The 27315-nt window shown below is 36.9% G+C and overlaps 14 protein-coding genes across 14 annotated transcripts; 5 read left to right on the top strand and 9 right to left on the bottom strand.

Moving 5' to 3' along the window:
* Positions 1-550: 550 nt before the first annotated feature.
* On the bottom strand, positions 551-2766 carry C9374_008236 (uncharacterized protein; the record flags this gene model as incomplete). The annotated part of the gene is made up of 2 exons (XM_044698290.1): positions 551-1457; positions 1547-2766. 2 exons carry the CDS (start codon positions 2764-2766, stop codon positions 551-553), a joined length of 2127 nt encoding a protein of 708 aa, XP_044545859.1.
* Positions 2767-2919: 153 nt separating this feature from the next.
* Positions 2920-4122, bottom strand: C9374_008235 (uncharacterized protein; the record flags this gene model as incomplete). The annotated part of the gene is made up of 1 exon (XM_044698289.1): positions 2920-4122. One exon carries the CDS (start codon positions 4120-4122, stop codon positions 2920-2922), a length of 1203 nt encoding a protein of 400 aa, XP_044545858.1.
* Positions 4123-4513: 391 nt separating this feature from the next.
* On the bottom strand, positions 4514-5286 carry C9374_008234 (uncharacterized protein; the record flags this gene model as incomplete). The annotated part of the gene is made up of 2 exons (XM_044698288.1): positions 4514-4779; positions 4911-5286. The coding sequence occupies 2 exons, from the start codon at positions 5284-5286 to the stop codon at positions 4514-4516; spliced, it is 642 nt and encodes a 213-aa protein (XP_044545857.1).
* Positions 5287-5408: 122 nt separating this feature from the next.
* Positions 5409-7817, bottom strand: C9374_008233 (uncharacterized protein; the record flags this gene model as incomplete). Its single annotated transcript, XM_044698287.1, has 1 exon — positions 5409-7817. The coding sequence occupies one exon, from the start codon at positions 7815-7817 to the stop codon at positions 5409-5411; it is 2409 nt and encodes an 802-aa protein (XP_044545856.1).
* Positions 7818-8181: 364 nt separating this feature from the next.
* C9374_008232 (uncharacterized protein) lies at positions 8182-9040 on the top strand (the record flags this gene model as incomplete). The annotated part of the gene is made up of 2 exons (XM_044698286.1): positions 8182-8187; positions 8402-9040. 2 exons carry the CDS (start codon positions 8182-8184, stop codon positions 9038-9040), a joined length of 645 nt encoding a protein of 214 aa, XP_044545855.1.
* A 46-nt stretch (positions 9041-9086) lies between these two features.
* Positions 9087-10445, top strand: C9374_008231 (uncharacterized protein; the record flags this gene model as incomplete). Its single annotated transcript, XM_044698285.1, has 1 exon — positions 9087-10445. The coding sequence occupies one exon, from the start codon at positions 9087-9089 to the stop codon at positions 10443-10445; it is 1359 nt and encodes a 452-aa protein (XP_044545854.1).
* Positions 10446-10561: 116 nt separating this feature from the next.
* C9374_008230 (uncharacterized protein) lies at positions 10562-11527 on the bottom strand (the record flags this gene model as incomplete). The annotated part of the gene is made up of 1 exon (XM_044698284.1): positions 10562-11527. The coding sequence occupies one exon, from the start codon at positions 11525-11527 to the stop codon at positions 10562-10564; it is 966 nt and encodes a 321-aa protein (XP_044545853.1).
* A 223-nt stretch (positions 11528-11750) lies between these two features.
* Positions 11751-12407, top strand: C9374_008229 (uncharacterized protein; the record flags this gene model as incomplete). Its single annotated transcript, XM_044698282.1, has 1 exon — positions 11751-12407. One exon carries the CDS (start codon positions 11751-11753, stop codon positions 12405-12407), a length of 657 nt encoding a protein of 218 aa, XP_044545852.1.
* A 121-nt stretch (positions 12408-12528) lies between these two features.
* C9374_008228 (uncharacterized protein) lies at positions 12529-13849 on the bottom strand (the record flags this gene model as incomplete). The annotated part of the gene is made up of 2 exons (XM_044698281.1): positions 12529-13331; positions 13480-13849. 2 exons carry the CDS (start codon positions 13847-13849, stop codon positions 12529-12531), a joined length of 1173 nt encoding a protein of 390 aa, XP_044545851.1.
* Positions 13850-14196: 347 nt separating this feature from the next.
* C9374_008227 (uncharacterized protein) lies at positions 14197-16380 on the top strand (the record flags this gene model as incomplete). The annotated part of the gene is made up of 2 exons (XM_044698280.1): positions 14197-15314; positions 15420-16380. 2 exons carry the CDS (start codon positions 14197-14199, stop codon positions 16378-16380), a joined length of 2079 nt encoding a protein of 692 aa, XP_044545850.1.
* Positions 16381-16405: 25 nt separating this feature from the next.
* C9374_008226 (uncharacterized protein) lies at positions 16406-17903 on the bottom strand (the record flags this gene model as incomplete). Its single annotated transcript, XM_044698279.1, has 3 exons — positions 16406-16844; positions 16903-17191; positions 17258-17903. The coding sequence occupies 3 exons, from the start codon at positions 17901-17903 to the stop codon at positions 16406-16408; spliced, it is 1374 nt and encodes a 457-aa protein (XP_044545849.1).
* Positions 17904-17976: 73 nt separating this feature from the next.
* Positions 17977-19775, bottom strand: C9374_008225 (uncharacterized protein; the record flags this gene model as incomplete). The annotated part of the gene is made up of 2 exons (XM_044698278.1): positions 17977-18609; positions 18699-19775. 2 exons carry the CDS (start codon positions 19773-19775, stop codon positions 17977-17979), a joined length of 1710 nt encoding a protein of 569 aa, XP_044545848.1.
* A 371-nt stretch (positions 19776-20146) lies between these two features.
* On the top strand, positions 20147-24618 carry C9374_008224 (uncharacterized protein; the record flags this gene model as incomplete). Its single annotated transcript, XM_044698277.1, has 5 exons — positions 20147-21034; positions 21098-21535; positions 21587-23441; positions 23756-23766; positions 23827-24618. 5 exons carry the CDS (start codon positions 20147-20149, stop codon positions 24616-24618), a joined length of 3984 nt encoding a protein of 1327 aa, XP_044545847.1.
* Positions 24619-25085: 467 nt separating this feature from the next.
* Positions 25086-25496, bottom strand: C9374_008223 (uncharacterized protein; the record flags this gene model as incomplete). The annotated part of the gene is made up of 1 exon (XM_044698276.1): positions 25086-25496. The coding sequence occupies one exon, from the start codon at positions 25494-25496 to the stop codon at positions 25086-25088; it is 411 nt and encodes a 136-aa protein (XP_044545846.1).
* Between the last annotated feature and the right edge of the window lie 1819 nt (positions 25497-27315).

Genomic DNA, 27315 nt, shown 5'->3' with positions numbered 1-27315 from the left:
GAAATATATTTGCCTTGTGTCAAGATGTTAGCTTGGTAAGATAGTACAGCAAAAATCCTTGTTGTTGATGTCTCGAATAATGATAGGGATGGCAGTTGTAAGCAAAATGATGTTGGTGCGAAGGACTTCTCGAGCTCTAATAATAAAATTTTGTTTGAATTTTTTTGGTTCTCGTCATACACTTGATGTTCAGAATGGGTAAATGTTGTATTTACAGTTTGGTTCGGTTTGCTAGCAAGACTTAATACAACACTGACTAAAAGGCTACATGCACAGAAACATCAATAGAATTAACCAATTGACGGATCGACCACAAAAATGGCAGAAAACAGTTAATCTAAACTTACTCGTGTTGGTGATGAAAAGTGACGAGTCTACCTTAGTTAATGCGTGGGAAATCTCATGGAGTGGACTTTGAAAAGAAGGTTTGTTGCTCTCTAATTAATAAAGATCTGTATTTGTAGCCTTTCTAAAAGCAAAGAAATGGAGGAATGTGATCTTTAGGTATGTATGACTTGAACTGATTTGTAAATATTTCTCACTCGTATTCTTACTCGCTATAGTGTTCTGGAACTGGAATTGCAAAGACCAGTCCATCATAACCTCCAACTAGACACCAATTTCTTAAATGTTGAGACTTTGAAGGATGAAATAAACATCTATGAATTGAAATACGCTCATCTGGAACAAGCTTAATGTCTTTGACCTTTGTGGGAAGTTTGGAATAGCTCTTAACGTTGTCAGATTCACATGTAGGTACGTGGTATGGTAACGAATAACATAATTGTGCGTGCTTCATGGATTTAGCAATCTTGTCTAAGGATTGCTTTTCACTACTAGTATCATCATCCACAACCAAATCAATTTGTAATAGTAAATCATCGACCCGTGTATCTACAGATCGTCGCTTTCGGCCCATAGAGTCTTGTTCGAGGGACATTACTTCTACTCTTCCTGTAGCTGTACAGACAACGAAACTTGCACGTGACGAGCATAGAGAAATATCCCATAAAGGACCATCTGTAGTAGATAATAGTTGAAATGCATTTTCAACGGCATCGAATTGACGAATGTTTCCATCATGGGAGATACACAGGAGAGCGTTTGAGCCTTCTGGAAAAACAATTCCTGTCGACCAAAATCTATTGGCGTTCGCAGCCGAATAATAGGGATAATAAATGTCTCTCAAGTCCCAAATCTTGTTCATTCCATCATTGCTACATGTAGCAAAAATGTTTTCATTCAAAGCAGGATCGAACCATGACATAGATCGAATTGCCAAATCATTCGTGGGGTGATTATGGGCTTGAATAGTGCTTACCAATTCTAGAAGAGGTTTGTTGTCTTGCAATGACGCATTGGAATTAATTTTCCATAAAGAAACTGTACCATCATTATATCCACCTAGGAGATATTTACAATTGGGAGACCATGCCAGGCAGTAAGGGATTCTATTACTTAATGTGTTTTCGGCATCAAATTGTGTACTTGTGTAGCATTCTGATCGTAGTTTGATAATCAATGCGCCGTTTTGGCTCGAATGTACAGTGGGTCATGATTAATTTGAGAGAGAAGAGGAATAGATATTATCAGAATGGTTCCGTCCGAGCAGGCACAGCCTAAAATTCCAAGCCTCTTGTCAGCGACATAGGAATTAGGCATCCATTTAAGGTCCCAAATAAATCCATGATTCTGTTCCACATAAAAATCAATGGATGGTTTCATTTTCAGTTGTCCTTTGCTAGTCAATTTTCCAAAATTCCAAAGTTGAATTTTTCCACAATGATCAAAATCAGAGATGGCAGAACTCGATGATGTAGCAAGAGGCCTAAATAAATCATGCTGAGACGTAATTTTGCCACATTTGTGAAATGCAGAATGTGTAGTGTGGGGAGCAATGGCAGCATATTGATCGCTATTTTCTGGTGATTTGTTCACCCAGTCCATAGCCCAAACAGGCGCACCAATGTTTAAAATTGCAAAATTCTGTGCGTCAGATTTTACATTTTCAGCCCGAGATTCTATGAGCGTACCTTGGTGAAAAGGTATTTCTACCTGAATACATGGTCGTTCCATAGATCTATCCTCGGGAACATAATTTTTTCGTTCCTTTTCTGGCTTTGTGTTGAGAAAAATTGTTTTTGATAGCATTCCTTCAACGTTTGGAGAGGTATTGTCAGAACCTTGAACAATGATACTGCGTACAACGTCATCTTTGATCTCGCGACTTTCAATTATTGGACAAAATTGCGGGCATAAATTCTCACAATTAATGACAATGCTCTCGTTAGTGACATGGTGAGTTAATGTTCGCTCAATGTTTGAGCTCTTTTTCTTTGTTGTTTTTTTAGGCTTTGAGGTCTTTTCTTTTTTCGAAGATTTAGTTTTGCTTACGCTGTCTTTTTTTTTCTTTGATTTTTTAGCTTTAGGCTCTTCACTCGCATCGGAATGCACTTCCTCCACCGAATCTGCAACAGATATAACATCATCCTCATTTTCTGAAGATTCTGGTACATAAGAATCTTCATCGTCATCTTCCTTTTTTTTCCTCTTTTTTGATGAAGCCTTTTTCTTCTTTGATTTACTTTTTTCATCGTCCGTTGATGATAAATCTATGGCAGTGTCCTCATAACTGATGCTTTTCTTTTTTCTAGTGGATTTTCTTGTCATTTTTGTGCTTTCCGATTCTTCATCATTCTTGATTTCTGTCGTGGCTGATTTATCTGCCTTTTTCGAAGAAGAGGCTTCTGCCTTTTTTCTGGGCATTTTTTTCTCTGGTTGCTACAAGTTTTGAGCAACAAGATGCAATTTTATGGAAAGTACAGCTCAACTCTTGATGAATTTTTATGAATTTCTCATTGCTAACACTTGTGTCTGATCGACTTGGAATTTCCAAAAATACATTCTCTTGTGTACCATCTAATCTCTCCTTTCGTGTGGTACCCCCTTATAATTTGAAGGAGTAATCATATTTTCAAACTTGTATTGAACTCCTTGTCTCTTTTTACCTGATTTGAACACGTCAAATTCGTTTGGAACAAACCAAATATTTCCACAAGCAATGGCATACTGCTGTTGTTGATGATAGAACGAATGAGAGTTCAATGATGAGCTCTCACTCTTATTGGTTGCTGAAGTCTGTTTCTTCCTTTCTTTCTTTTCCATTTTGGTTTTTGGTTTCTTTGAAGAGCTCTCCTTTGATGCATTCCTTTTTCGTTTCGTAGAAGGTCCTTCTGATGTTGATGAAACAGAATTAGTAGTAGTAGTTGGTACTGAAGACAATTGGCTTGAAGGAGAGGTTGAACGATTTGGAACATTTGTCGTCATGTTGGTTTGACCATTTCCAATCAACGGCCGATTATGTTGTTGCAACAGAATGTAAGCATTGGGATTGGTAAGAGTACTTCCACTCAACACGTCCAGAATTCCTGTTGAATCTGAAGTTTGAGAAGTTGAAATCTGAAAACTATTCGAAGAAGTTTGTGTGATTTGTTGTTGCTGTTGTTGTCGTTGTTGATTCTGCAAGAATATGGCATACGCTGATACAAAATCAAGACTAGTTTGTTGAGGTGCTTGTACGGCAGCGACTTGTTGATTCGACGTCGTTGAAGAAGATTTCACATGACCATCGCCACTATCGAGAGCAACACCGCAGTCAATGGTGGTAGAAGTATGATGCTGTGCCAAATCCTTTGAAAGAGATCCCTCTTTGGGCGATGGTGTTTTGGTTGTTGGAAAAGTTGAAGTTGAACCTGGATTGACCACTTGAGGTTGAGGAATCATAATAGGACTTGGGAGGAGTTCAAATGGATGGCTTTTTGGATCGTTGGCATCATGAAGAGGATTATTGCTATGATGTGGTTGGGGATCTTCTTTCAGCAAGTCGCTCAGGCCATTGATGAAAGGAAATAAAGAATGATTACTGGCGTCATGATGTTTTGAGGTTGTGGTAGAACCCACGAACGAATGTCGATACGGTTTCACAAGCAGTGGAGATGACGAAGAGATGATGATTTCTTGTTGTTGCTGAATGTTCGAACACTCTGTATGTTGATTGAGAAGGTCAGCAATGGAGGAGAGGGAATATGTCAATTGGGGAGTCGTTTCAAATGACGATGCCATGTCTTGTAGTTGTCGTTGGGAATGACAATATAGTTGTGGTAATTGTTACTGGTATGGGTAATGACAATTGTATAAAGCTAGTGCACAAGGAATAAACAATAATGAAGGTTGCTGTGTGGTAAAACGTGGCGTTTTTTCTGTGTTCTTTGATTTAACCAAAAGGCAATTGGGTTGTGAAATGCTTCATGTCATGAAAACCCTTGACGAAAACCTTATCCTAGTTACAAAAAAGGAAAATTGATGAGAGGGAAGGCTTCATGCATAGGGTGACGATGGTGGAAAGTTTTCCCGAGATTCATTACCCAATGCTGTGTTATTAGCTTGCTTGTTTATTCTTGTCAAATGGGACAGAGCCGAGCTCCACTAATTGTTGTGTGAGAGCCTATATTTTTTACATTGATTTTTTCTTGGATCTTGCATCCTCAATCATGTCATCACATGTGGTGTACCAATAGGTGTTGGGAGTGAACTCAAGTTTTGAAAGATAATTTTTAAATTTTCCGACCAATATATGCATGTGTAAGTGCTCTACAGAATTGAAAGGTGGTAGATGGAAACCAGTTCTGTCTTCTGCAATACCATTACTGCTCATTTCATTCCACAGTTCATAATGTCTTCTCTTCGCAAATTGTTGTCCCACAATTTTCATGTGTTTGACTGTTATGCGTATTGCATCAAAATGTCACGAATTAGTAATTTCGTCCAATAATTAATTATTACAATTCAAAATATGGAAAAATTTTGCCAAGCACTATTCAATGAACGTGCTGTATGCATTACACACATACCCACACGCAAAGTTTCCAAATCTTCAATTTTTCGCCGACTAGGAATATGTTTAAAAGGAATGACTAGATAATGAAATTCAGCCTCGGGTCTAATATCTTCTACAATATAACAAATTTCGTCTCTATACAACACAATGGTATTATATTCATCATCCAATTTATGTAAGCCACAAAACACGCATTCATATTCCTTTCCAGTAACTATTTTCTTCAAAAATCGGAATGTATATACAATACTCTTATGAATAAAGGTCTTGATGATAGCAAAAACTAATACAATAATGAGGAAAAATCCGTAGAGTGGTGAATGATCTGAAGCGAAGGCTGCACCATCGTCATGATAACCTGCAGTGGCGAGAGAAGCTCGGTTGGGCATTTTTTTGTCTTTTATGGGTTGTGGCATCTCTCTCCAGTTCCATAACACGTGTGACTTTTTAATTTTGTAAAGAGTTCCATAAAATTATATTATTAATAGTTGTTTAATTATAAATTTAATAATTATTTCTCCAACTGGCGGGTCAACGAAAAACTATCAATTTCAGCATTAAAAATTATTTTCCAATCGTTACTTTCTGCTGTATGATCGAATAGATATTGATTCCATGTTTTTTGATCATTATTTTTCACTAAATAGAGTCCGTCATGCTCTAATAAATAGACTGGATTTTGGGTCACAAGAAATCTCTCAGGTATATCACATCCATGATATTCAAAATCAAGTCTTAATCTCTTTAGCTCATTAAAATATGACCGTTCAATGTTTTTATGGAAAAATAAATCGCCTGAACGTTTAAATGCCTCCAGAAATAAGGTATTGTCGTTAAAAGCCAATTCCTCAGAGGTGTTCCAAAACAGAGAGGCGTCTTGTTTGACTGCCTCCAACACAATTTCTCGATCGTTATCAAAAAGATAACATATTTCACTAAAAAAGCGAGCGTCTTGTTTCACTTTGAGCAACACAATTTCTCTGTTGTTCTGTAATTCCGTAGATGCTGAAAGACACCCTAAAGCAGCTTGAAGAATGATTTCTCTATCATTTTGCAATATTAGTGGTGCATATGTGATGAATGAACCATCTTGCTTTACAGCAGTCAATATGATTTCACGGTCATCTCGCCATTCTTGAGGCAAGTATTTGAGAAAAGAGGCATCTCTTTCTACGAGATTTAGCACAAATTGTCGATCCTGCTTCAATTGGTCAGAAGCAAATGGTAGAGCCGAGCCGTTGCTTTTAATAGCGGCATCCCACATAATTTCTCGATCATTTCGCATGTCTTCAGAAATGTTCTCAATAATTCCTAAAATATTTGTTGGTTTGCGAAGAGCAGTCAAGATTATTTCTCTATCGTTTTTAAATTCTTCTCTTGCGTAACGCAGTGAATTTCCATTCTGTAACACTGCAGTCAATACCAGTTCTCTATCATTGGTGAGCTCTTTTGAAACAAATTGCAGAGCGTTGCCTTCATTTTTCAATGCACAAATAACCACCTCTCTATCATGGCATAATGAACCAGAGACATATTGCAGAGCAAAACCTGAACTAGTCACAGCATTTAACACAATATCTCTATCGTTTTTAAAATCGTTAGAAATAAATTTCAAAGCACTTCCACATTTTCTCAAAATTCTCGACAAAATTTCTCGATCTTGCGTGTAATAATTCTTCACCAACTCCACAGCGATCCAATAGTCACATTTTAATGATGACAGTGGGTCAAAATAATAGCAGACCATATCTCGATCACGAGCAAAATTATTGAGAAACCAAGTGCGAAACACTATTTCCTGCTTCAATTCAGTTCTTGCAATGTTAATCCATTGAATATTGAATGTTTGGTCTCTGCTGAGATCTCGGCAAACAAAATCGTTGAGGCCACTGGGATGTTTTCGTAACAGTTCTAACACAAATTCACAATCTGTTCTAAGCTCTAATGATGCAAATTGAAATATATCATGTTGGTGCTGTACAGCTAGTTTGACTAACTCTCTATCGCTCTTGAATTTGTCTGTAGCGTATTTCAAATTGTGTTCTTTTAACATGATAGACATGTAGGTCAAATACAGGTTATTTCTCACTTCGGGCATTGCATCATTCAATGAAAATACTAGATTTTTCACACCATGTTTCGAAATCATGGCAACTGCAGCTTGTAGTTCAGAATCATTTCTCAACTCATCGGAAGCATAATTAATCACTTGTACATTACCAGAAATCAACGCTTTGATCACAGTAATTTTATCATTTCTCAATTCGTGTGAAGCAAATTGAAGAGCCTCTGCATTTTCCTTGATTGCTTTCCAGACAACTTCTTTATCGTTTTGTAACCTTTCTGATGCATACCTCAAATCCATAGGAAATGATTTGATGGTTCTCATGGCAAGATCTCGATTATCTGGATCCAAGGCCACAGGACAGCTTGCTTGAAAGTTCAATAAATATCTCAAGTCATTTCTGAAACAATCGTCCAAGAGCTCATGTTTTGAAACATAATCAAGTATTTGCCAGTTGTTGAATAACAAAGCTCTGAATACTGCAATTCTCCATGCCTTTTTGTTGCTTTTAAAAAGTTCATGAAAAGTTGATGATAAACCATGATCGTCTTGTAGTGTTGTAACAAGTCCCTTGGTAATATCCTGGAAAGGATTATGGACAGAATTTTTGTGAAGTCGAAACAATGCTTGATTGTGATGGTATAATCGGCTTTCTATACATTCATGATCATCTAAAAATTCGATCCGGAGTGGTAATTCTAGATGACTCAAATACGCTTCTCGTTCTCGGTACCATTTGGTAAAACCTTTAATTTGATGTAGAAATTTTCGAGTGAGTAGTTGATGGGAAGATGAATGAGGGATAGGACAAAAATCAATCAGCCACAGGCTAGCTTGAGAGTTGGATTCTGACATTTTTCTTGCCTGAATTTGTGCAATTGATGATCAGTTCAGAGTTCATCGAAAAACATGCATTCTTTCAAAATAATTTATCTGAATGAATAGTAGTTGAAAGATTGATCACCAAATCAATCTTGTATTAATACATCCATCAAAATGAACCCCTCAACTCGATTTCATATTTTTTTGTTGGGGTGTAAATCCAGGTTGCTAATCTTTCACTCATAAGCACTGATAGGGGTTCTACCCATGAGGACGAAATAAATTGGCTTGCTGTGAATGTTGTTGAGCCTAGATCAAGTTTGGGAATAGAGAGATTGCTTGCTCTCGTTATAACCAAAAATTCTTCAAATGAAATTCAAAAAATCACAACGAAAACATGAAGGTATGTTTTTTTTGTGTGGATGACGACGATTTATCATCAAACTCACACACAACATGTAAATATTTACGGATCTCATATAACTCTCATGCACTCTTCTATTCCATCAATTTCATCATTATGTAATCCACTCTTCATTTACGGACACGGATTCGATTTCATAATTCTGAATACTGTTATTTCAATCATTCATCATCCACAATTTCATCATCAATAGTCTTCCGTCCTTCTTGTATTGATGGTTGCGGCAGCTATCCTCCTCATGAATAGCTACACTCAGGCTGCTCTTACTCGTGGTGAAGCACGTTCTTCAGCACCCTCTCTCCTCACTCCTGAATTGAAAGCCACCTGCCTCCGAACCATTCAACAATACGACAAGTGCTCCTTCTACACGGATTGTTTGGAGAAGATTATGCCATGTGGTTCTTCTGGTTATGCCATCAATTATGGCCTCAAGTATTGTAGTGCATTCTTTAGATCACTCCAAGAAGGAGTCTACAAGAGCGATTACTCGAAAAAGTGGGTTGCCTCTACGGGTCATTGTCTTCAACAAGCTTTGATGGATAATGTCGTGAGCAAGATTTCTCAGGGATGGACCTGTGAGAGAATTACTGATTATGCTTTCAATTCTCATCCTGGATGTTACACAGATTCGGTGAGTCCTGTCGATTCACAAACTTACAGCATTTGTAAGATTAGAAATGTTTTCGATGTGAAGAATGTGTTGACCACAGTGGATGCTAAGGATTTGTTCTCCATGAGAAGCATGAAGCAAATAATGGGAGTTTTGAAGAATTGCATGATTGACGTGTTGCCATTTGATGAAGTCAATGAATTGGATCAATACATTGAATAAATTGATGCATTCTCCTCAGCCACAATGTAAATTGAAGAAGAAAAAAATGCAAGACGAAGCAATCCGTTCAATCGGCGATGATGACGAGAAACTGTTATCGATATCATCATTGAACGGTCTGATGGCCAAAGAACACAAACTTACGATTCAAGATTATTACAAGTTTGTGGATCAGCATGAAGATGATGACGACACTGATGTAACTCTCCATCCAAGAATACTTCCCATGATCGTTCCGAAAACAACACTTGAAAAATATAATCAATTAATCTATTTATTTGAGTTGGAAATTGCTAGGAATAATTTCGATAAAGCCGAGCTTCACATTAATGAAGCAATCAAAACATTGCCGTTTTTTGGGCATGCATACTTTAGAAAGTCATCTCTATACTGGTCGTTAGGCTTCAATGGCCTCCAATTAAGAACGTTAAAACTAGGAATGTTTTTTACAGTATACTCGTATAATAATCATGCAAAATTGTTTGGTGAAAATTCTACAACCATTTCCACACCAATCAACGGAGATTTAAAACAGCAAGAAGGCGCAAAGGACATGGTCATTAACAATATCAACCACGATTATTGGTATTGTATTTTTAGTGCCTCAGTTTGTCTGTATGAGAAAAATTATGAGTCCAGCTTTTACTATTTTAAAAAAGCTTTACAATATGTATTGTCGCAAAGGCACCAAAAAACGTTGGAATCCTCTCCCTCGTACTGTTTAACAAAATATGAAAGTTTCTATGCAATTTTAAATTGGCTTGGAATATTACACTCTGATCAGGAACGATTTGATCTAGAAATTCAGTATTACAAGAAGGCCCTGATGTACCATTTTGAGACAAATTATCTTCCCAAATTGGAACCCTATCAGCTGGCAGGACTCTATAACAATATTGGAGGTAGTTTTTATTCAGTTGGAAAATACGAATCGGCAATTGAACAATATAATATTGGACATTCTCACTTTACTCAACATGCACTCGTTTTCCAAAACAGAGGAGATGCCAATGCTCAACTGGGACAATTAGAGGAATCCATAAAGGATTTTGAAAAATGCTTGGAACTATCAAATTTCCCACATGTACAGGTCGACGCTTACACCAACATTGCTGAATGCCATATATTAATGAACGATCACAAGAAGGCTGAGGAAACATTTAAAAGATGCTATGAAAAATTTGGAGCCAAAAAGGCGATGGCTTTTCTGGTCGATACCGAAATGCAGGCATTCATGCCGGACTCTGAGTTATTGAAATTGATTGATGAAGCTCTGGTTCTTGCAGGAGATGACGCCTTAGCTCTTAAACGCTTAATGATTCGAAAGTATTTTATAACAGAATCGAATACGGAATGGCAAGTGATTGAACGGTTTAAACACGGAGCACTTGAACGAATTTCATAATTTGCATGGTATGACTGCATCGCCAAGAGAATGTGATTTATTATTGAATCGTAAATTAATTTATTTTGTGTATGTACATGCAAATTCCTAGTTTCGTTCATTCAGTTACTGAACGATTATTGAAACTTTCCAGATTCATAGTCGTCAAAAGCTTGGTAAATTTCTTCTTGAGTGTTCATGACAAATGGTCCATATCGAGCCATAGGTTCTTTCATTGGTTCACCAGCAATGACTAGAAACTGTGTGACATCCGATGCGGTCTCAAATTCGAGAGTTTGATCCTCGGTCGTCTCCTTAAACAATAAGGCAGATTTTTCAGGAGCATTTTCACTCGCATTGTTTTCTTGTATTATTTTTCCAGAACCCTCAATCACATATACCAATCCTTGATATCCTTTCGGAATAATTTCTCTATAGGCGTGACCGTTCTTTGCAATCTTGACATGAAAATATAACACTGTTGTTAAAAGTTTCAGTGGACTTTCCAACTCCACGTTCGACGAACGCTTTCCTCCAATGACGGATAAAGTTGTAAATTCATCCAATTGCTTTTTTGGAATTTCGCTCGCTCTCAAATCTTGATAGTGCGGGTCCACCATTTTATCTTTCGCTTTAAGATTGACCCAAAGCTGTATGCCATGCATGATTCCCTCTCCAGCTGGCATTTCACTATGAATGACGCCTCTTCCAGCAGTCATCCATTGCACGTCTCCCGTGCCAAGCATACCGACATTTCCCTGATTGTCTTCATGTCGCATAGAACCTTGTAGCAAGTAGCTGACTGTTTCAAAACCTCGATGAGGATGACTGGGAAAGCCAGCTGGCTTGGAAAGTTTTGCTTCGTCCAATAACAAGAAGGGATCATGATAGGAAACTTGTCCACTTCCAAGGGTTCGAATGACTCGAACTCCAACTCCTTCCGATTGTTCCTTTCCGATAATTTTCTTAATGACTTTAACCAATGGTCGTTGTTGGGACATGTTGTTGTCGATGGGAATAAATTTGTCTAACGGTTGAATGAATAACTGCTTTTTTTTGAATTCAAAGAGTTCTCGTTTTGTAATCATACTATTTATTGCCATTTCTTTTTAAAAGTGCGGGAGCAAGATCTTTTCGGCCACTGTAAACGTGCGCAGGTTTGAACTAACCAGTTTTCCCAGTGATCGAGTGGACATCTTTCATGAAACCATTTGAGCGACACAATTTTGATGCGGATGTATAAATTCGTCGGCTTGAAGATATCACCGATGTCCATCAACAATGTCATTTCGAACAACATAAAAAAACATCCAAAAACACATCCCAATGGTCCTCAAGCTTTATGGCCTTTACAGATCTACATGCACGCAACGAGTTGTGACTACTCTTTTTGAGAAGGGTCTTTCCTTTGAATACATTCCTGTGAATTTGTATAAGGGAGAACAAAAACAACCATCCTTCTTGGAGAAACAACCTTTTGGAGTGGTTCCACTTCTGGACGATGATGGCTTCTTGATCTATGAATCACGTGCCATTTGTCGATATTTGGAAGCAAAATTCAAGAATCAAGGAACTCTATTAATTCCAGAAAGTACCAACGTTAAAGAATTGGGAATATTCGAACAAGGTGCATCGATTGAGATTTCATACTTTGATTCCGTTGCTTCTCCTCTTGTTTTTGAATTGGTATGGAAAGGTATGAAAGGATTAGGAGCTCCCGATGAAGAACGTGTCAAGTTTTTCACTCAAAAACTTGCTCAGAATTTGGATGTCTATGAAAAGATTCTGACTCAACAAGAATTTGTGGGTGGCAATCAATTCACGTTGGCCGATTTGTATCATTTACCTGTTGGAAATTATTTATTCCATTCTCAGGTGAATTTAGGAAGATTGATTGAGGAACGACCTCATGTGAAAGCTTGGTGGGAAAAGATTGCTGCTCGTGACTCATGGAAACAAGCGTTGGCCAATGCAAGTCAATAAGAATGATATCATAACAGGGCCAATGCAAGTCAATAATAATGATATCATCACCTATAATGTTCATCTGTAATGATGTTGTACATAAAATATGAAATAAATATATCATTTCACATTAATCATGTCAACAACATATTGAAATATCCGATAAAGCTCCTCCTCGTTTTGAAATGAAATCTCCTAGTCTTCGTTGCATGAAAGTGGCACGTTCAGGATTACAATATAACACTAAGGCATTGGAATAGGAACTAATCCCAATTCCATCTCTATAAATGTCTTTGGCACTAAAATATTCAGAAAGATTAACCACTCCCATGGTATGAGAGTCGGTAGCAACAATCAATTGCGATGGATTGCTGACAGATTTGAAAACAAATGTCTCTCGAAACATCAATACGCTTTTAAGCTTCAAATCCAAGTGATTTGGAATGGTGAGATGATACGCTTTGGTTTGAGTTTGAGCAAATGGATTCGCTCCGTACAATAAGTAATCCTTTTCTGTTTCAATTAAGGTTCTCGATGAAGCACATGAAAATGATTCGATTCGAAATGGAATGGTGAAATGACAAATACTACCTGTTTGTCCAGTTGCACAAAGGGAATGTTCCTTAGTAAAGGATCCACCAGCGACGATCGATCCATCCATTAAGAGACATATAAAGTGGAAATTCCCTCCTCTAATATCTTTCACATCACATGGTGTTATAAATTGAGTATTTCTCCATATCGTTGCATATTTAGCATCAATCCAATCTTGTCCTGATACTCGAATCTCTCTATGATTCACGACACAAACGCTAAACGAAAAACAACATGCAATATGAGTCACCGATGCGTTTGAATGTTGATGGTCATACAATTGAGGATCAAATATGAGCCGAACATCATTGGAGTCACTATTTCCCAAATTGTCATAATAATTAGATTCTATTTCAAAATTGCATGTAAGTTAAATAATATTGGTGGGCGTCATAAAATTCAATGTGGATGAAAAGAACAAGTTTCATCATTATACCACGTAATTCATTCAAATAGTCACATGATGTGTGTCATTTTCCTCTGTCTTTCTACAAACCTTCACCATATAAAACATTTCGTTTCTTTTTCATATCATGTACTAAAAATATACATCCATTTGTGAAACTATCCATTTGCTTGACGATCTTGTGAGTCATGATCCCAAATTCTTTTAAATATTCTTGTCTATTGATCAAAGGTAAATCATTATCTGTATTATTTGAAAATGAAATTTTATAAACTCTTCCATCACTCAATAAAATTCTACATTTGGAATCATCGGAACAAGGTCCAGAGCAAATAATTTGATGAATGGAAGCATGACTCTTACTATAGTCATCAGATAGAGGTATTTCAATGGGTATGAATGAAATGGGGGTGTTGGTCAATTTGTTGCATGGTTTTGAGCACAGATAAATGTTGATCATTTTTTTTTGAGAGAGTTCTGAAATACTGTTTTCAACAAAGCTTTCAACAAGTAGTTGAAACATTTCAAGAAAAGAACACTTCTCTTCCGATCAGTAAACATTGTTGAAGGTCTTTGATATCTTCTCGAATTTATCACCTTCTGATGTAAAAAATGTCCCTTTTTCGTACTATTGGAATTCATTCTAAAAAAAATCTTGCAAGTAGACGCGTCGGAATTGTTTCTTCCTCTTCTCAAGTAATCCTCTCATTGCACTCAATTTCTCAACACAAGAAAAAGGAAAGCTCGTATTCTTCCATTCAACAATCAAGATTTTTCAGTTGCCGTTATTCAATCAACAACCACACAATGGTCCAACAAGTGCAATCCATCTTGCAAGATGAGAAATTAAAACACTACGTTTGTCCCGAGAAAATTCCAGTTACACGATTGGAGCTTGAAGAGGCTTGGAATGCTCTCACTGATGATCAAAAATTATATGCTCACTACTTCTCTCGGGCAGCCATTGCTGGAACACCTATTGTTCTTCATCAAGTTTCGGAGGAGAGTCCTGATATTTATCGGTTACTCTGTTTGCTTTTTGAAGGAGGAGCTGAAGCAAGTGGATTGAAAGAAAAGTCGTTGAAGGCTGGAGTTTCTGAACATGATTATGAGGCTGTTATTAATTATGCAGTTTCATTCTTTGGAAATATGGGTAATTATTTGAGTTTTGGGGACAGTAAATTCATTCCAAGATGTGAACCCGAGGAGTTTGAAAAGGTAGTTAAGGCAAGTGAGAATCAACAAGCTATTGAGCTTTTTGAAAAGATCAAAAATGCCATGTACAGTTTGGAGAGCAATGTGCTGGAATTGGGGTTTGGAAACTCGACCTATTACACTAGAGACGTCACAGAACAAGAGGCAGAGTTGGTAAAGACGTTTATGGAACAACAACAAATTCATATTGAACACACAAGACTATTCAAGACTGGTGACAAGAAATTTGAGCTCAAGACCGCAAGTGCAAAACCAAAAGATCCAACCACTCACACTTTCCAAGATCTTACCATTACTGTTACATATGGTGACTTTAGTAAGCAGATGGCGAATATTCGTGACAACTTGGAAAAGGCTTTGCCATTTGCTGCGAACGAGCACCAAAAAGAAATGTTGAGAAAGTATACTCAATTCTTTGACTCGGGCAATGGTCAAGATTTCTTAGATTCTCAAATTTCTTGGGTCAAGGATAAGGGACCAATTATTGAGACAAATATTGGATACATTGAATCTTATAGAGACCCTTTGAGAGTAAGAGCTGAATTTGAGGGATTCGTCGCTGTCGTGAACAAGGTTGCAAGTCAAAAAGCTCAAACAATTGTAGACAATGCTGAAAAATTCATTGCACGATTACCATGGAATGAAGACAGCACAAACGGTGACAGAAAACCATTCGAAGTTTCAAAATTTACAAAACCTGACTTTACAAGGTATGTTCGAAATTCTATTGACACATCAGTGACATGAACAATTTACATGGCATTACTGAACTACTCGTCGAATTCGATATTCAATCCCAATATCAACAACAACAGTCTGGAAGTCATTACATTCACAAGCTCTGGTCTCCCAGCTGGAATCAACATTCCAAACTCCTTCAACATTCGAGACCAACATGGTTTCAAGAACGTTTCGTTGGGGAATGTTTTAGGTGCTCCAGTTGCTGCTGGTGAGGAAATTACATTTTTAAATGAGGAAGATAAGAAAATTTACACTGATTACAAAGGTAAATCATTCGAAGTTCAAGTCATTCTTCATGAACTTTTGGGTCACGGAAGCGGTTCCTTATTGAAAGAATCTGACATTGCCAATGTCATTAATCCAATCACTAAACAGCCTGTGACTACATTCTACAAACCTGGAGAGAACTTCAATTCTGTCATTGGTGAAATTAGTAACGCCTATGAAGAATGTCGAGCTGAGTGTGTTGGCATTTACTTGTGTTTGGATCGTGAAATTCTAAAGATTTGTGGATTTGAAGGAGAAGAAGCTGATAAAATCATTTATGTGAATTGGCTTAATATGGTGAGAGCAGGATTAATGGGTTTGCAATTTTATAATCCTGATACAGGCGCTTGGCTCCAAGCTCACATGCGTGCTCGTTATTCCATTCTTAGAGTTCTTCTTGAAGCTGGAAATGGTCTGGTTGAAATTAAGCAATTAGATAATGATTTACAGCTCTCTTTGGACAAGACCAAGATTGAAACAGTTGGAAAGAAGGCCATTTATGATTATCTTTTGAAGATTAACGTCTACAAGTCCATCGGTGACAAGAATGCAGCAACGGAACTTTTCAACAAGTACACCTCAGTACCTGAAGACTTTGTGAAAATGAGAAAGATTGTATTAGACAAGAAACAACCAAGAAAAGTATTTATTCAGCCTCACACCACTCTCTCTGAGGATGGAAAGACAGTTCAGCTGGTCAATTATCCAATCTCAAGCTCTAGCATGATTGATGCATTTGTTGCTCAATCCAAGTTTGTTCAACAATAATACTGTAAAAATCAGAATTCCTTTGTTACCTTTTCTTGTTTGGTCGTTTCAAAATGTGACAAATCTCATTCCAATCCCTTTTCAAAAATTCTGGAGCAAATAGTGAGCTCTGGAAATCAAATGGTCCTACCTGATATCTGAACGAAAACAAACAGAGATCTTGTGGAATTGAAAAAGAACGCCCATACACTGTATCCTGTAATGCTTGCATGGCCACTTGTGGAGAGTCAAGTCCATACTTCTCAAATAAATCTAGTTTGTATTTCCATATTTCTGTTCCTGTATCGATGCGTTTTTCAGAGTATTCTGGATCAATCTTTGTCATGCTTACTTCTTCTCCAATGATAGGAAATCCTTGTCCCGAAAGATGTTCTCGAATCTGATGAGTTCTCCCTGTAATGGGAGTGCATAATAACGTCGTTGTGTTTTCTTGTTCATTTCGAAGCAATACTTGAAATTTCGTTCTGTCACCCAAATCGAATTTTCATAAGTGGCGTTCGATGAATCCCCTGAACAACTTACATGGAAGATTTAGGTTCAAAATTGACACGATTCTTTTTACAGAGCTCACGATACTCTAACTCCTTCTCTCGATTCGGTATTGATTTGTAGAGTCCATCCCATGGTTGAATACACACAATTGGATCGTTAATTTCAAAAACTGAATTTTCATGAATGATGCCATGAACTTTTGCAATATATTGCTTGTTGATATGTTGTCCTTTGAATTGCTTTTGAAATAGATTCACTCCTTTTGGTGTTTTTCCAACAATTAATACGCCACTTGTTTGTCGATCTAATCTATGAATGGCTGTCATTAAAGTCGTTCAAGTCATGCATGAAATTTTCGTTAACATGATAACGGTGTCCTACCTACTTTTACAATGTAAATTATTTCCAAAATGTTGATCGTACTCATGTTCCATCATATAAAACAGAGAGTTTTTGTGATATCTCCGAATTGGATGTACACATACTCCATCTGGTTTTGTGACAACCACAAAATCCTCGTTTTCATAAATAATTTCTAATTGATCAAAATGTTTAACGGGTCTATCCATACGAATATCTTTAACTTGAAAAGAATCCCCCTCTTTCAACTTTTGGAATTGTTTTTGTCGTGTAAGAATTGGTTGATGGTTTAGTGTGATGACTCCCATGATGCACATTCGAGAAAAAGTATTTTCATCAATACCATACTCGGAGCAATAAGCCTCTTTGAAAGGCTTTCCAATCATTCTCCCTTCATAATTTTCTACACTCTGATCATAGACATGTATGTACGGTATAACGTGTCTAAATGTATAAATTGAATCATCTTCTCTTTTTTGATGAGTGAGTACATATTCTTCTCCTTCTCGGAATCGAGAGGGTATTATAAAATTTTGAAACTTTTCTTGAGGTATTGCGGAGGAAACATTTTTTGAATATGTCTTCTTGGATTTCAGTAATGAATGTGATGATTCCGATGTTGATGATGGAGCAATTTTTTCAAGCTTTTTCAAATTGGAAATTTGTTTCATTTTTTTTAAACAATTCAAGACGAATTAATTACTTGCATCATATTTTAATTATAATTATGAACATGGAATTCTCTCAATAGTTATTTCGTTTAAATCTTTCTGTAAATGTTGAAAATAAATTTGATTTTTTGAATCGAGAAAAACTTTGAGTTTCCATATTTTTTAACACCTCCTGTTCAGCCTTGTTGAAAATACTCAGAGAAGGTCGTTCTAAATTGCTGATTAATTCATTTCTCACTTTGTGTGAAATGTGCACTTCAAAAGGTGCTCCATCTCTGACATAGGTTTCGAAAAGAGTTTTTGCAATCTCCCCAAGTAATTCGTCCTCTTCATCCAAACTCTTAAAATACTGCAGTTCGGTGACAAACATCAGACTTTCAACGTGTAACTCTCTCACGAGGAATTGTTTGAAAATCTCTCTTGCATCGTTGTTTTGTAAATAAAATTCAAATTTTTCATAAAATGGTATGGAACTTTCAGAGGGTATAGTTGATGCATGGATCGATTCGTTTAAGATCATGTTTGAAGTGGTGATCATGTGGTCAGAATGGGATCCGCGTTTTTTCCATCTTTTGAAAATGTTAAATTTTGACATGTCAATATCTCTAACCCATGTTGAACCCAGAGGATAAATAATTGAAATAATGAAGCTACCCACAACTTCCACTCCCAGAAAATATCCAATAGTAGGTTGATCAGGCCAAAACTATTTTTCAATTTGCGATAAATCATTCATGTCATTATAGTAGTTGTTGATTGCAATTGTGAAATAATTTTCACACAATAATTCCTTACCTGGCCAGGAACTGCTAACAGCACAATTAAAGGAATAGCCACTACAATAATGCTAAAACATAGCATGACCGTCATTTCTTTTCGAATCGAAAAATCGTCATTAATCTTCCTCATTTTGAATAATAAAAATGCAAATGGAATAATGAGAATAATTGTCACACAAACGAATACTCGCAAAGCGACGCCCTCATGTTCGTTACATCTCTTTTGACAAACCGGATTAATAAGATTAAATCCAAACATGACAAGCATGTGTGCCACAAAAATAATCATCGTCCATATTAAGAGAATGATGGTCATAATTATGAGAAGAAATCCCTCAGAGAAGTAATATTGATTGCTAATGAGTCGAGAATATTTTTCATTCTTGGCCAATTCAGAAATCATATTTCCTTGTGTAATTCTCTTTTTAGATGACAAAAAGTCGTAATTCAACGGCCTTTCAGTGATATTCAATTCATTACTATTTTCACTTGAGAGAAATGCATTGTCACGAATGTCTCTATTTCTCCTTCGCCGTCTTCTACGATCTCCACTACTGGTCATGGATTCCACTCCATAATAATAACTATTCAAATCCCTCACATTGAATTGATCCTCCGTAGAAATCTCTTGCTCTTCCATGATGGCAGCTTGTGCTTGAGCTAATTTATATTGCATGATAGTCCTAAAACAACGAAACAAGTATGGAAGAAAATATGAAAATTGAACCAATCCCACCATATAATACGTAATGGGACAAACTAAAATCAAGTCAAAATACAATCGAGAATACATGTAGGCAAGTCCAAAAGCTCCAGAAATTCCCGAGATCAATAAAAGTGATACGGAACGATCCCTCAGTGGAGATTTGTTCCTCCGAGCAATCACTAACGCAAAAGCACCAACATAGAGAATGAGTCCCAATCCAAATATTGTTCCTAACAAGTAAATTCGATAAAAATTAGAAGGAGGTATTTTGTTAATTCGGGAAATGAAAAGAGGATTTGCATAATTGCATTGATCCATCATGTCTGTGGAATGAAAATTCCAAGGTATAGGAGCTGTTAATTGTAGAATGGTGAAATTATTGGTCATGATGATGACAAGTTTGTTGGAGGTATTGAATCAAGTTGTAAAATTGTTTTTAATGACGACGACAACAACGATGTGAGAGATGAATGTACATGAATGTCTTTGAAAACAAGTTGTTTGTTTCAATAGTCACTCAACTCGAAGAAATATCAAGTAAAATGTTTTGTTATCGGAAAAAAGACGTGTAGGAGATGATTAGTGTCAGCTTTTTTTTGATTTGTTGACCAACATGATAATCAACCAAGTTGCTTTTGACGCCCGATTGAAACTAATGTCCCCTTCTCCCCAAGCACTATTGAGTTTATGTTTGTTTAAGACAAGGCTCAACAAATTCAAGTTTTGGAAAGGCTTGTTTCGATTCCTTTCAAAAAAAAATGAGCGAAGAAAGGCTTTCGTCATCACCTCCAATGCAAAGCTCGTTGTTTTTAAATATGGAGGACGTGTCGGACGAAGAGCCAATTCCAAATAATAGCGAGCCAACGAGCATTTTTATAAATAATGATCAAATCGGAAAAGCAAATGCTGGTTCTTCATCATCTTTGGAAGATAATAATGCATCACCAGATAAATACGGATCATTTATTGAAGAGTTTAATGCAAGAAATTCATTTCCGAATTCAATCAAATGGTGCAAAGAGAATAATTCAATAGCACTACTTACAAACAATTCCATTTGTGTTGTGAATACAAATACAGATAAGAGAGGAATGATTGTGTTACACAAAGAAACTGAATCCGAAGATGGAGTGGTAACTACCAACCACGAGCCAGTGCGTACTTCAACTCATTTCAAAGATAGATCAGTCATTCATCCATCCATGTTTGTTCGTTTTCTTCCAAGCTGCTTCCGAAGCATTGGTTGGAGCCCTCCAGTACCGTCCAACAACGCTACAAAAGCATCTGTAATTAATAATTTTGGATGCCTTTTATGTTGTTCCACCTCTGACAACAATTGCAAAATTTACAAAAAACCAAATTTTTCATTTTCAACACACTGGGAACTTGTCTGTGACGTAAGGTCAATTTTACAAGATAATGACAAAAATTTACAAGCTATCGAAAAAGAGCATCAAATTTCCTCTCCTCTTCAAAATATCATGCCTCCTCCTTCGCAAGCGTTCGTTGCAGTTGCTAAGAAAACTAGAATTCATTCCTCCAAAAAGAACTCCTCTGTCATGAGCGTTGAACAACAATTTTTTGCAGAATTTTACAAAAATTTCACAGAAGAGTCTGGATTTGACCCTTCTAAAAAAGAATACCAGGTAAGTTAATTGAAAGCTAATATACTTTTCATGGAGTCACGACAATTGTTATCCTGCAAATAGGTTGGATATAGAAAATGGACAGACGAAGAACAAAAGGTTTATGATAAGGTGCTCAAAAGCACTTTGGAAGCATATAAATCACGTATGGAAGAATTCAACATTTCAAAAGAGAGTATAACTAAAAATCTTTACATTAAATTGAGAACTAAAATGAGAAAAGATAAAGAAAAGGGTGAACGTTCTGACGTAGTCTGTAATATCTACTCTCCTGAGAAAGAAAAAGCTGAATCTACAAAAAAGAAGTCAAAAAAAAGCAAGACACAAGAAATTGACGCCACAAACAACGAAGAAAGTAACGAAAGTGAGGAAATTAGTAACAAACGAAAATTGAACGAAACACAGGAACCGCTAGAATCTGAAGAGCAACAAACAGACAAATCAAAAAAGCCGAAGAGGCTTTATTTTACAAGAGGATCAGCCCGAGCCAAAGATGAAGAGGTATGTTGAGATCGATTTTTCAAACAATTTTTTACGCTAGTTTTAAATCAGCTCTCTCAACAAGATTACTTTCACAGACTAACTTTATCAGAAATATTATGCTTTGATTTTTCAACATCATTTACGAATTTAAATGCTGAATCTAAGAAAAGGGCGTTTTATTTAGTGTGTGGATCAAAATCTGGATTTATTTCAGTATTCTCTGTTATGCAAACAATTGACGAGAAAGTCGACATTCAGCTCATTGGTTACCACAAAGTCTTTTCCACCTTTATATCTATTGTAAAGTTTCTTCCTTCAGCAGAATCAGAAAACTATTTCCGAGTTGTTTGTGCTAGCTCCAGCGGCGAGCTCAAGTTTTTGAAAATTCCTAAAGAATTCAACCAAAATATTGAGAAGCGAGAAGATTTACTATCCGTTAGTGACATGTCTCAACAACAATTCTCACAATATTTTCATGAAGATGGATTACCTGTAATCGCAATAGAGCCTCTCTTTGTTTCATCCAAGACCTCTTCTGAAAACGATCAAGACACTCTATATATTGCCTATGCCAAAGCCAAGAAGTTTTTTATTTGTAAATTTTCGATTAATGCTGGCGGTGACATGACTCTCAAATGGAGAAAATCCTACTCTTGTCAAGATCATATAATTTCCTCGATTTCTCTTCAGCAAGTCTCAATTGCATGCACCCAGACACATTGCAATTTAAATGCAATTATGGTTTACACGAGCTCTCTTGATGGAAGTTTGGTTCAATGGAAAATAGTGGAACATCCGCAACCCCACATAGATTCTTCTGCGCAAACACCAGACAAATATATTTCAGTAACAATAATTCCAAAGAGATCTGATCTCCCAATTTGGGGTTGTTCACTCTCTCCTAATCATACTCTTGCTGCTATTGCTGTTGAACGACCTCCTCTAAAGGAAATACGGATAGATTTTGAGCATCGAAGCAAAACTAGGATTTACATTATTCCTCTCTTCATGTACGCGATTAGAGCAATTTATCAAATACCACAAGACCAACAAATTCCTTCAGCACATATCATTGATTATTTCACAACTAAAATTACTAAGGGATTGACATGCAGAGAGCAATTGTTTGATATAGCCGCTTGCCTTACTCAACCTGACATGAGTCATGTTGTAGAAGCCATACTTGACCGTTCCTTTGAACATGCCACAACAAATCAAGATTGGAATTTGAAAAAATCCATTTATTTCCTTTACTCGAATATTTGTACAGAAGCTACATTGTTGGAAAACGACCCCAAATATTTACTCCTTCAGAAGAAGATAACTCTAGGAAATTGCATTAGACATTTTTATGCCACTGAGCTCTTGGATTTTTTAACCAAGCAAGAATCAAACAAAAAGACACAACTATTATTGTGTGATTGGTTATTACTTTATTACGACAGCATTATCAAGAAATATTATTGGTCAGCATCTTCGTACCAAACTCAAGCACCGCTTCCTTCTCATAACTGCATTGATAAAGATGAAGTGGCCACCCTTACAGACAATGTTGCAATGATTCGAAATCTCAAAACAATCACTCAAGCACTCACAACTACCGAAGATCCGTCATCTAATATGCCCGTTCTTCATTTTGCTCTCACCCTCCATTCATTCTTTTCGAACAACCCAAAACTGGATGGAACAAACACCGAAAATACATTCACTCTACTAAGAAGCATTGCGACAGAACAATTTGTACCTCCTCCAAGAGACACATGTCCAATTTGCTCACCCTCTCACCCTTCTAACCTTCCCATGCAATTAGGAGCTCAATTTACACATTCCACCTGCCCTAAGCACCATCCCATCACCCGGGACACTTTCACGTTTGAAATTATTCGAGATCCTGTGTACGATTCGGTCCAATGTAGAGCATGTGGTGAGTATGCAGCTCGTTCTAGGGCATGTCAGATGATTGACGATCTTGTCAACTACACTGTTTTTGTCGACGGCAACAGAGTAGATGGAAATTCAGTGGTCACTGGTGCATCCAACACTGCACCTTCTCTCTTTTCCCAGAGACAACCAGGAGCTCAAATCATGATGGAGGTGATGTTTGTGTAAATGTTGTTTGTAACCTTTGTGGTTCGACCTTCACCAAGTAGGACAATTTAACCAAAAATTACGCTGCCATTGTAAACTCTAAAATAAAGTTGACCAGATTTTTGAAAAAATTTGTCGAAAAAAAATAAGCCAAAACAAACGTACGTCATCGTCTTTTAAACTAACGTTATTCTAATTTGATATTTTTGTTGTGAATCTAGACAACGATGGGTAAGAGAATTAGAGCACAAAGAAAGGGTAACGGTGCTGGTCCATACAAGACTAGATCCATCCACAAGATTGCCAAGCCACAATACAGAAAGTGGGACTTTTCTGAAAGAGAAGGTTTCATGAAGGGTGTCGTCAGACAAATTTTGCACGAACCAGGTAGAGGAGCTCCACTCGCTGAAGTTGTTTTCCGTGATCCTCTCAAGCCAAAGAAGGACATTCAACATTTCCTCGCTCCAGAAGGTTTATATACTGGTCAATTTGTTTTCTGTGGTAAGAAGGCTGAATTGAAGATTGGTAACGTTCTTCCAATCGGTAACTTGCCAGAAGGTACTGTCTGTTGTAACGTTGAAAGAAAGACTGGTGACAGAGGTGCTTTGGCTAGAGCTGCTGGTGAATCTGCAGTCATCATTGCCCACTCTGAGGACGGTAAGACAAGAGTCAAGCTTCCATCAGGTGTCAAGAAGACACTCCCATCCGACAACAGAGCCACAGTCGGTGTTATTGCTTGTGGTGGTAAGACTGAAAGACCTGTCTTGAAGGCATCAACCAACTACTTTAGATTCAAGGCTAAGGGAAGAAAACAATGGCCAAGAGTCCGTGGTGTTGCTATGAACCCTGTTGAACACCCTCACGGAGGTGGTAACCATCAACACATTGGTAAGCCATCTACTGTGTCTAGATGGACACCAGCTGGTAGAAAGGTCGGTTTGATTGCTGCTCGTAGAACTGGTAGAATTAGAGGAGGTAAACAAATCATCAACCAAGTTGAAAAGTTCGATTAAATTAGTTCATCCAAATAATAAAACAAAATTTCTAAAAACATGTTGTACAACCCTTAGATCTTCACAGTTACTTTGTTTTCGCTTTTGGACGAGGTCTAATCGTATGAATTGTTTTAAAAGCTTTTCATTTCGACCTGAGCTTAATAATGACGAATGGTCTAGAACGAATTGAACAATGTTTTTAATGGGGTAGACAACAATGTGTCTTGTGAGTTAATTTACAAATGAATAATCGAGGGATTGTACCTTGAGTCATTCCGCAGAGCTTAACAAAATTGAAAATGTGCATTAGGGTAGGGTTAAAACTATTAATACAAAAGTGTGAGTGATTAAAAGAGTATGAAGTGGCGACAATAAATGTCAATAATTGATGAACGTGGTTCAAGTAGGTTGGACAGACAATGCCATCAACACCGCAACACACAATCACGACCACTCTCTTCTCATCGTAAACCCAATGTCAAATGTCAATTTTTGACAGCAGCCATTTTGTTGTACATGTTTGGATCCGTAACCTTCTCAAAGCTCTTCACAGGACTCTTAAAAGCGTGAGTTAATGAATTGATAGTATCTACCCAAGCGCTTCTCTCTTCCGCAGTCTCCACATAGATCTGATAATCTCTTCCCAAATTCGTCTTGATTATAAATTCATAATAATTCTTCTTGGAAATGACTTCAGTCTTTCCCGTATCTTCAGCAGCAATCACGAGTCGAAGATAAATTCTATCAATTGGTGGCTCTCCAGCCATTTTCTCAACATTTTCATAGTATGCGAGTTCTTCATCATTGAGTACTAACCAACGTTTCTTGATGGATTTGATGAGTCCTCCCTTCTTGAAGACATATCCACTCCGATGTACTTTGGGTCCTATTGGCATTGTTATTTATTTATCAACTAGTTTGAAAGTTTGTTTTGGTGGAACTTGTTTAAAATATGAATGAAAGATAATGATGAAGATTGTTGGTCTGCAGTCCCGGGACAGATAACTAACTGTACACGAATGTTATTACTAGAAATTGGACTGATTCGGATCCGATAGAATATATTGCTACAATTACAACAACAACAACAACAATAGTGCACTGTAGTAACAGTATCAGTTATTATTACAAGAGTTAGAGAGATACGTTGCAGAGTTCACAATGAAATTTCAAAAGGACTACAAATTACAAGGAATAGGTACACAAAAACCTTGTTACAGAGAGTAGTGGTGTGTTGTTTTTTTGATGATGGGCGTTGTTGTTGTTGCCCGAGGTAAACAGATTCTATTCAACGATGAAACAAAAAAACTTTGTACTTGTTCTCTGTCATGGTCCAGAAAAGGAAAAATATTTTCATAGTCGGTTAATTGAAGGCGTGCACTTGAGAAATCATTGGTATCAACACCTTGAAATTCCAAAGAGATGAGAATTGCTCTTGTTCCCACCTTCTTCTGAATGAAGCTTACTGTAGTTGTGCAATTCAAATAGTCATACAGCTGTTAGCTATGAAACAAGTGAAACAACATGTCTGGCAACAAAAAAGTGTAGACACACCTAAAAAAGTACAATTCAGAATGGCACACGTGTAAATTGCAGGTTGACTTGACGTCTTGGTTTGGACAAAATGCAGTTTCAGTAATCGATTGGAGGTTACTTTTACAAATTCGAAACCAACTTGTGTTGATTCGTTTGAAAATGTCAATTGTTGTTTCGTTGTGTGACCTCTGAACTGTTCACTTGAGTGTTGCTTAAAGAACTTTCTTTTGGACTGTGCTATCCATGTAACAACCCTACATTAGATTGTGTTTTCCTTGTACTGTAAACGGGTTTTTTAATATAAGTTGGGTTGAATAAGGTAATACAATTTTTCAAAACAAAAAAATAAATTTTTCTTCAACTCCATCTTTTTGAGACCCTTAAACTTCTTACTTTTCTTCTAACTTTTTGCAAAGGCTATTCTCCGATTTGATAACATAGATCCAGTTAGCAGCATCTGCAAACATTCAAACCAAACCTTATTCATCAACACAAAAACATCAGGAACATCATCACCAAACAAATGCAGTAAACAACATTTGCTCGAAAACCATCATGCAATTATTATTAATATTCATGGTATTGCCTTTCTTTTGCCTCGTTGTTGTTTACTTCTTTTTGAAGGGATACAATAAATCCCAACCTCAATCATCATCAAAGAAAAAAACTCACAAGAACTTCTGTGGCGAGTAAAAAAAAAGAAAAATGGCAACGGACTCTCAAATTGAGTGATTACAAGAGTTGGAATGCTCAACAGGCAGCGTCAGTGTTGGCTTCTCACGAATCTGGCGGTGGTGCTAATTTGTCGGATGATGATGTAAAGTCTTTGTATGACGTTGTTTCGACGGCTCATCACTCCACAATATTGTACAAAATATCAAGATGGAGAATATAAAATATGCCATTGACCAACTTGAACGTACCTACAACAAGAATAACAAACCCCAACTCTCTAACGCTTGCCAAACTGTTGTATTTTGGATTGTTAATAGATTGCTACCCAATTTAAATCCAACCTCTGTTATCACGATTGAACCTCGGAATCTCAATGATGATCTAGCTGAATATGTTAACAAAATTTCTTCCGTTTTCAAACACTCTATTGCAAATTGGAAATCCAAAATACAAGAAGAAGAGAAACGTCAGCAAAAAACTATTTTACTGGATTTGTATAAATCT

The sequence above is a fragment of the Naegleria lovaniensis genome (genome assembly GCF_003324165.1).
Source record: "Naegleria lovaniensis strain ATCC 30569 chromosome Unknown tig033, whole genome shotgun sequence".
Lineage (NCBI taxonomy): Eukaryota > Heterolobosea > Eutetramitea > Acrasida > Naegleriidae > Naegleria > Naegleria lovaniensis.
Note: the sequence above shows the minus strand (reverse complement) of the source record. Positions and strands in the feature narration are given on the sequence as shown.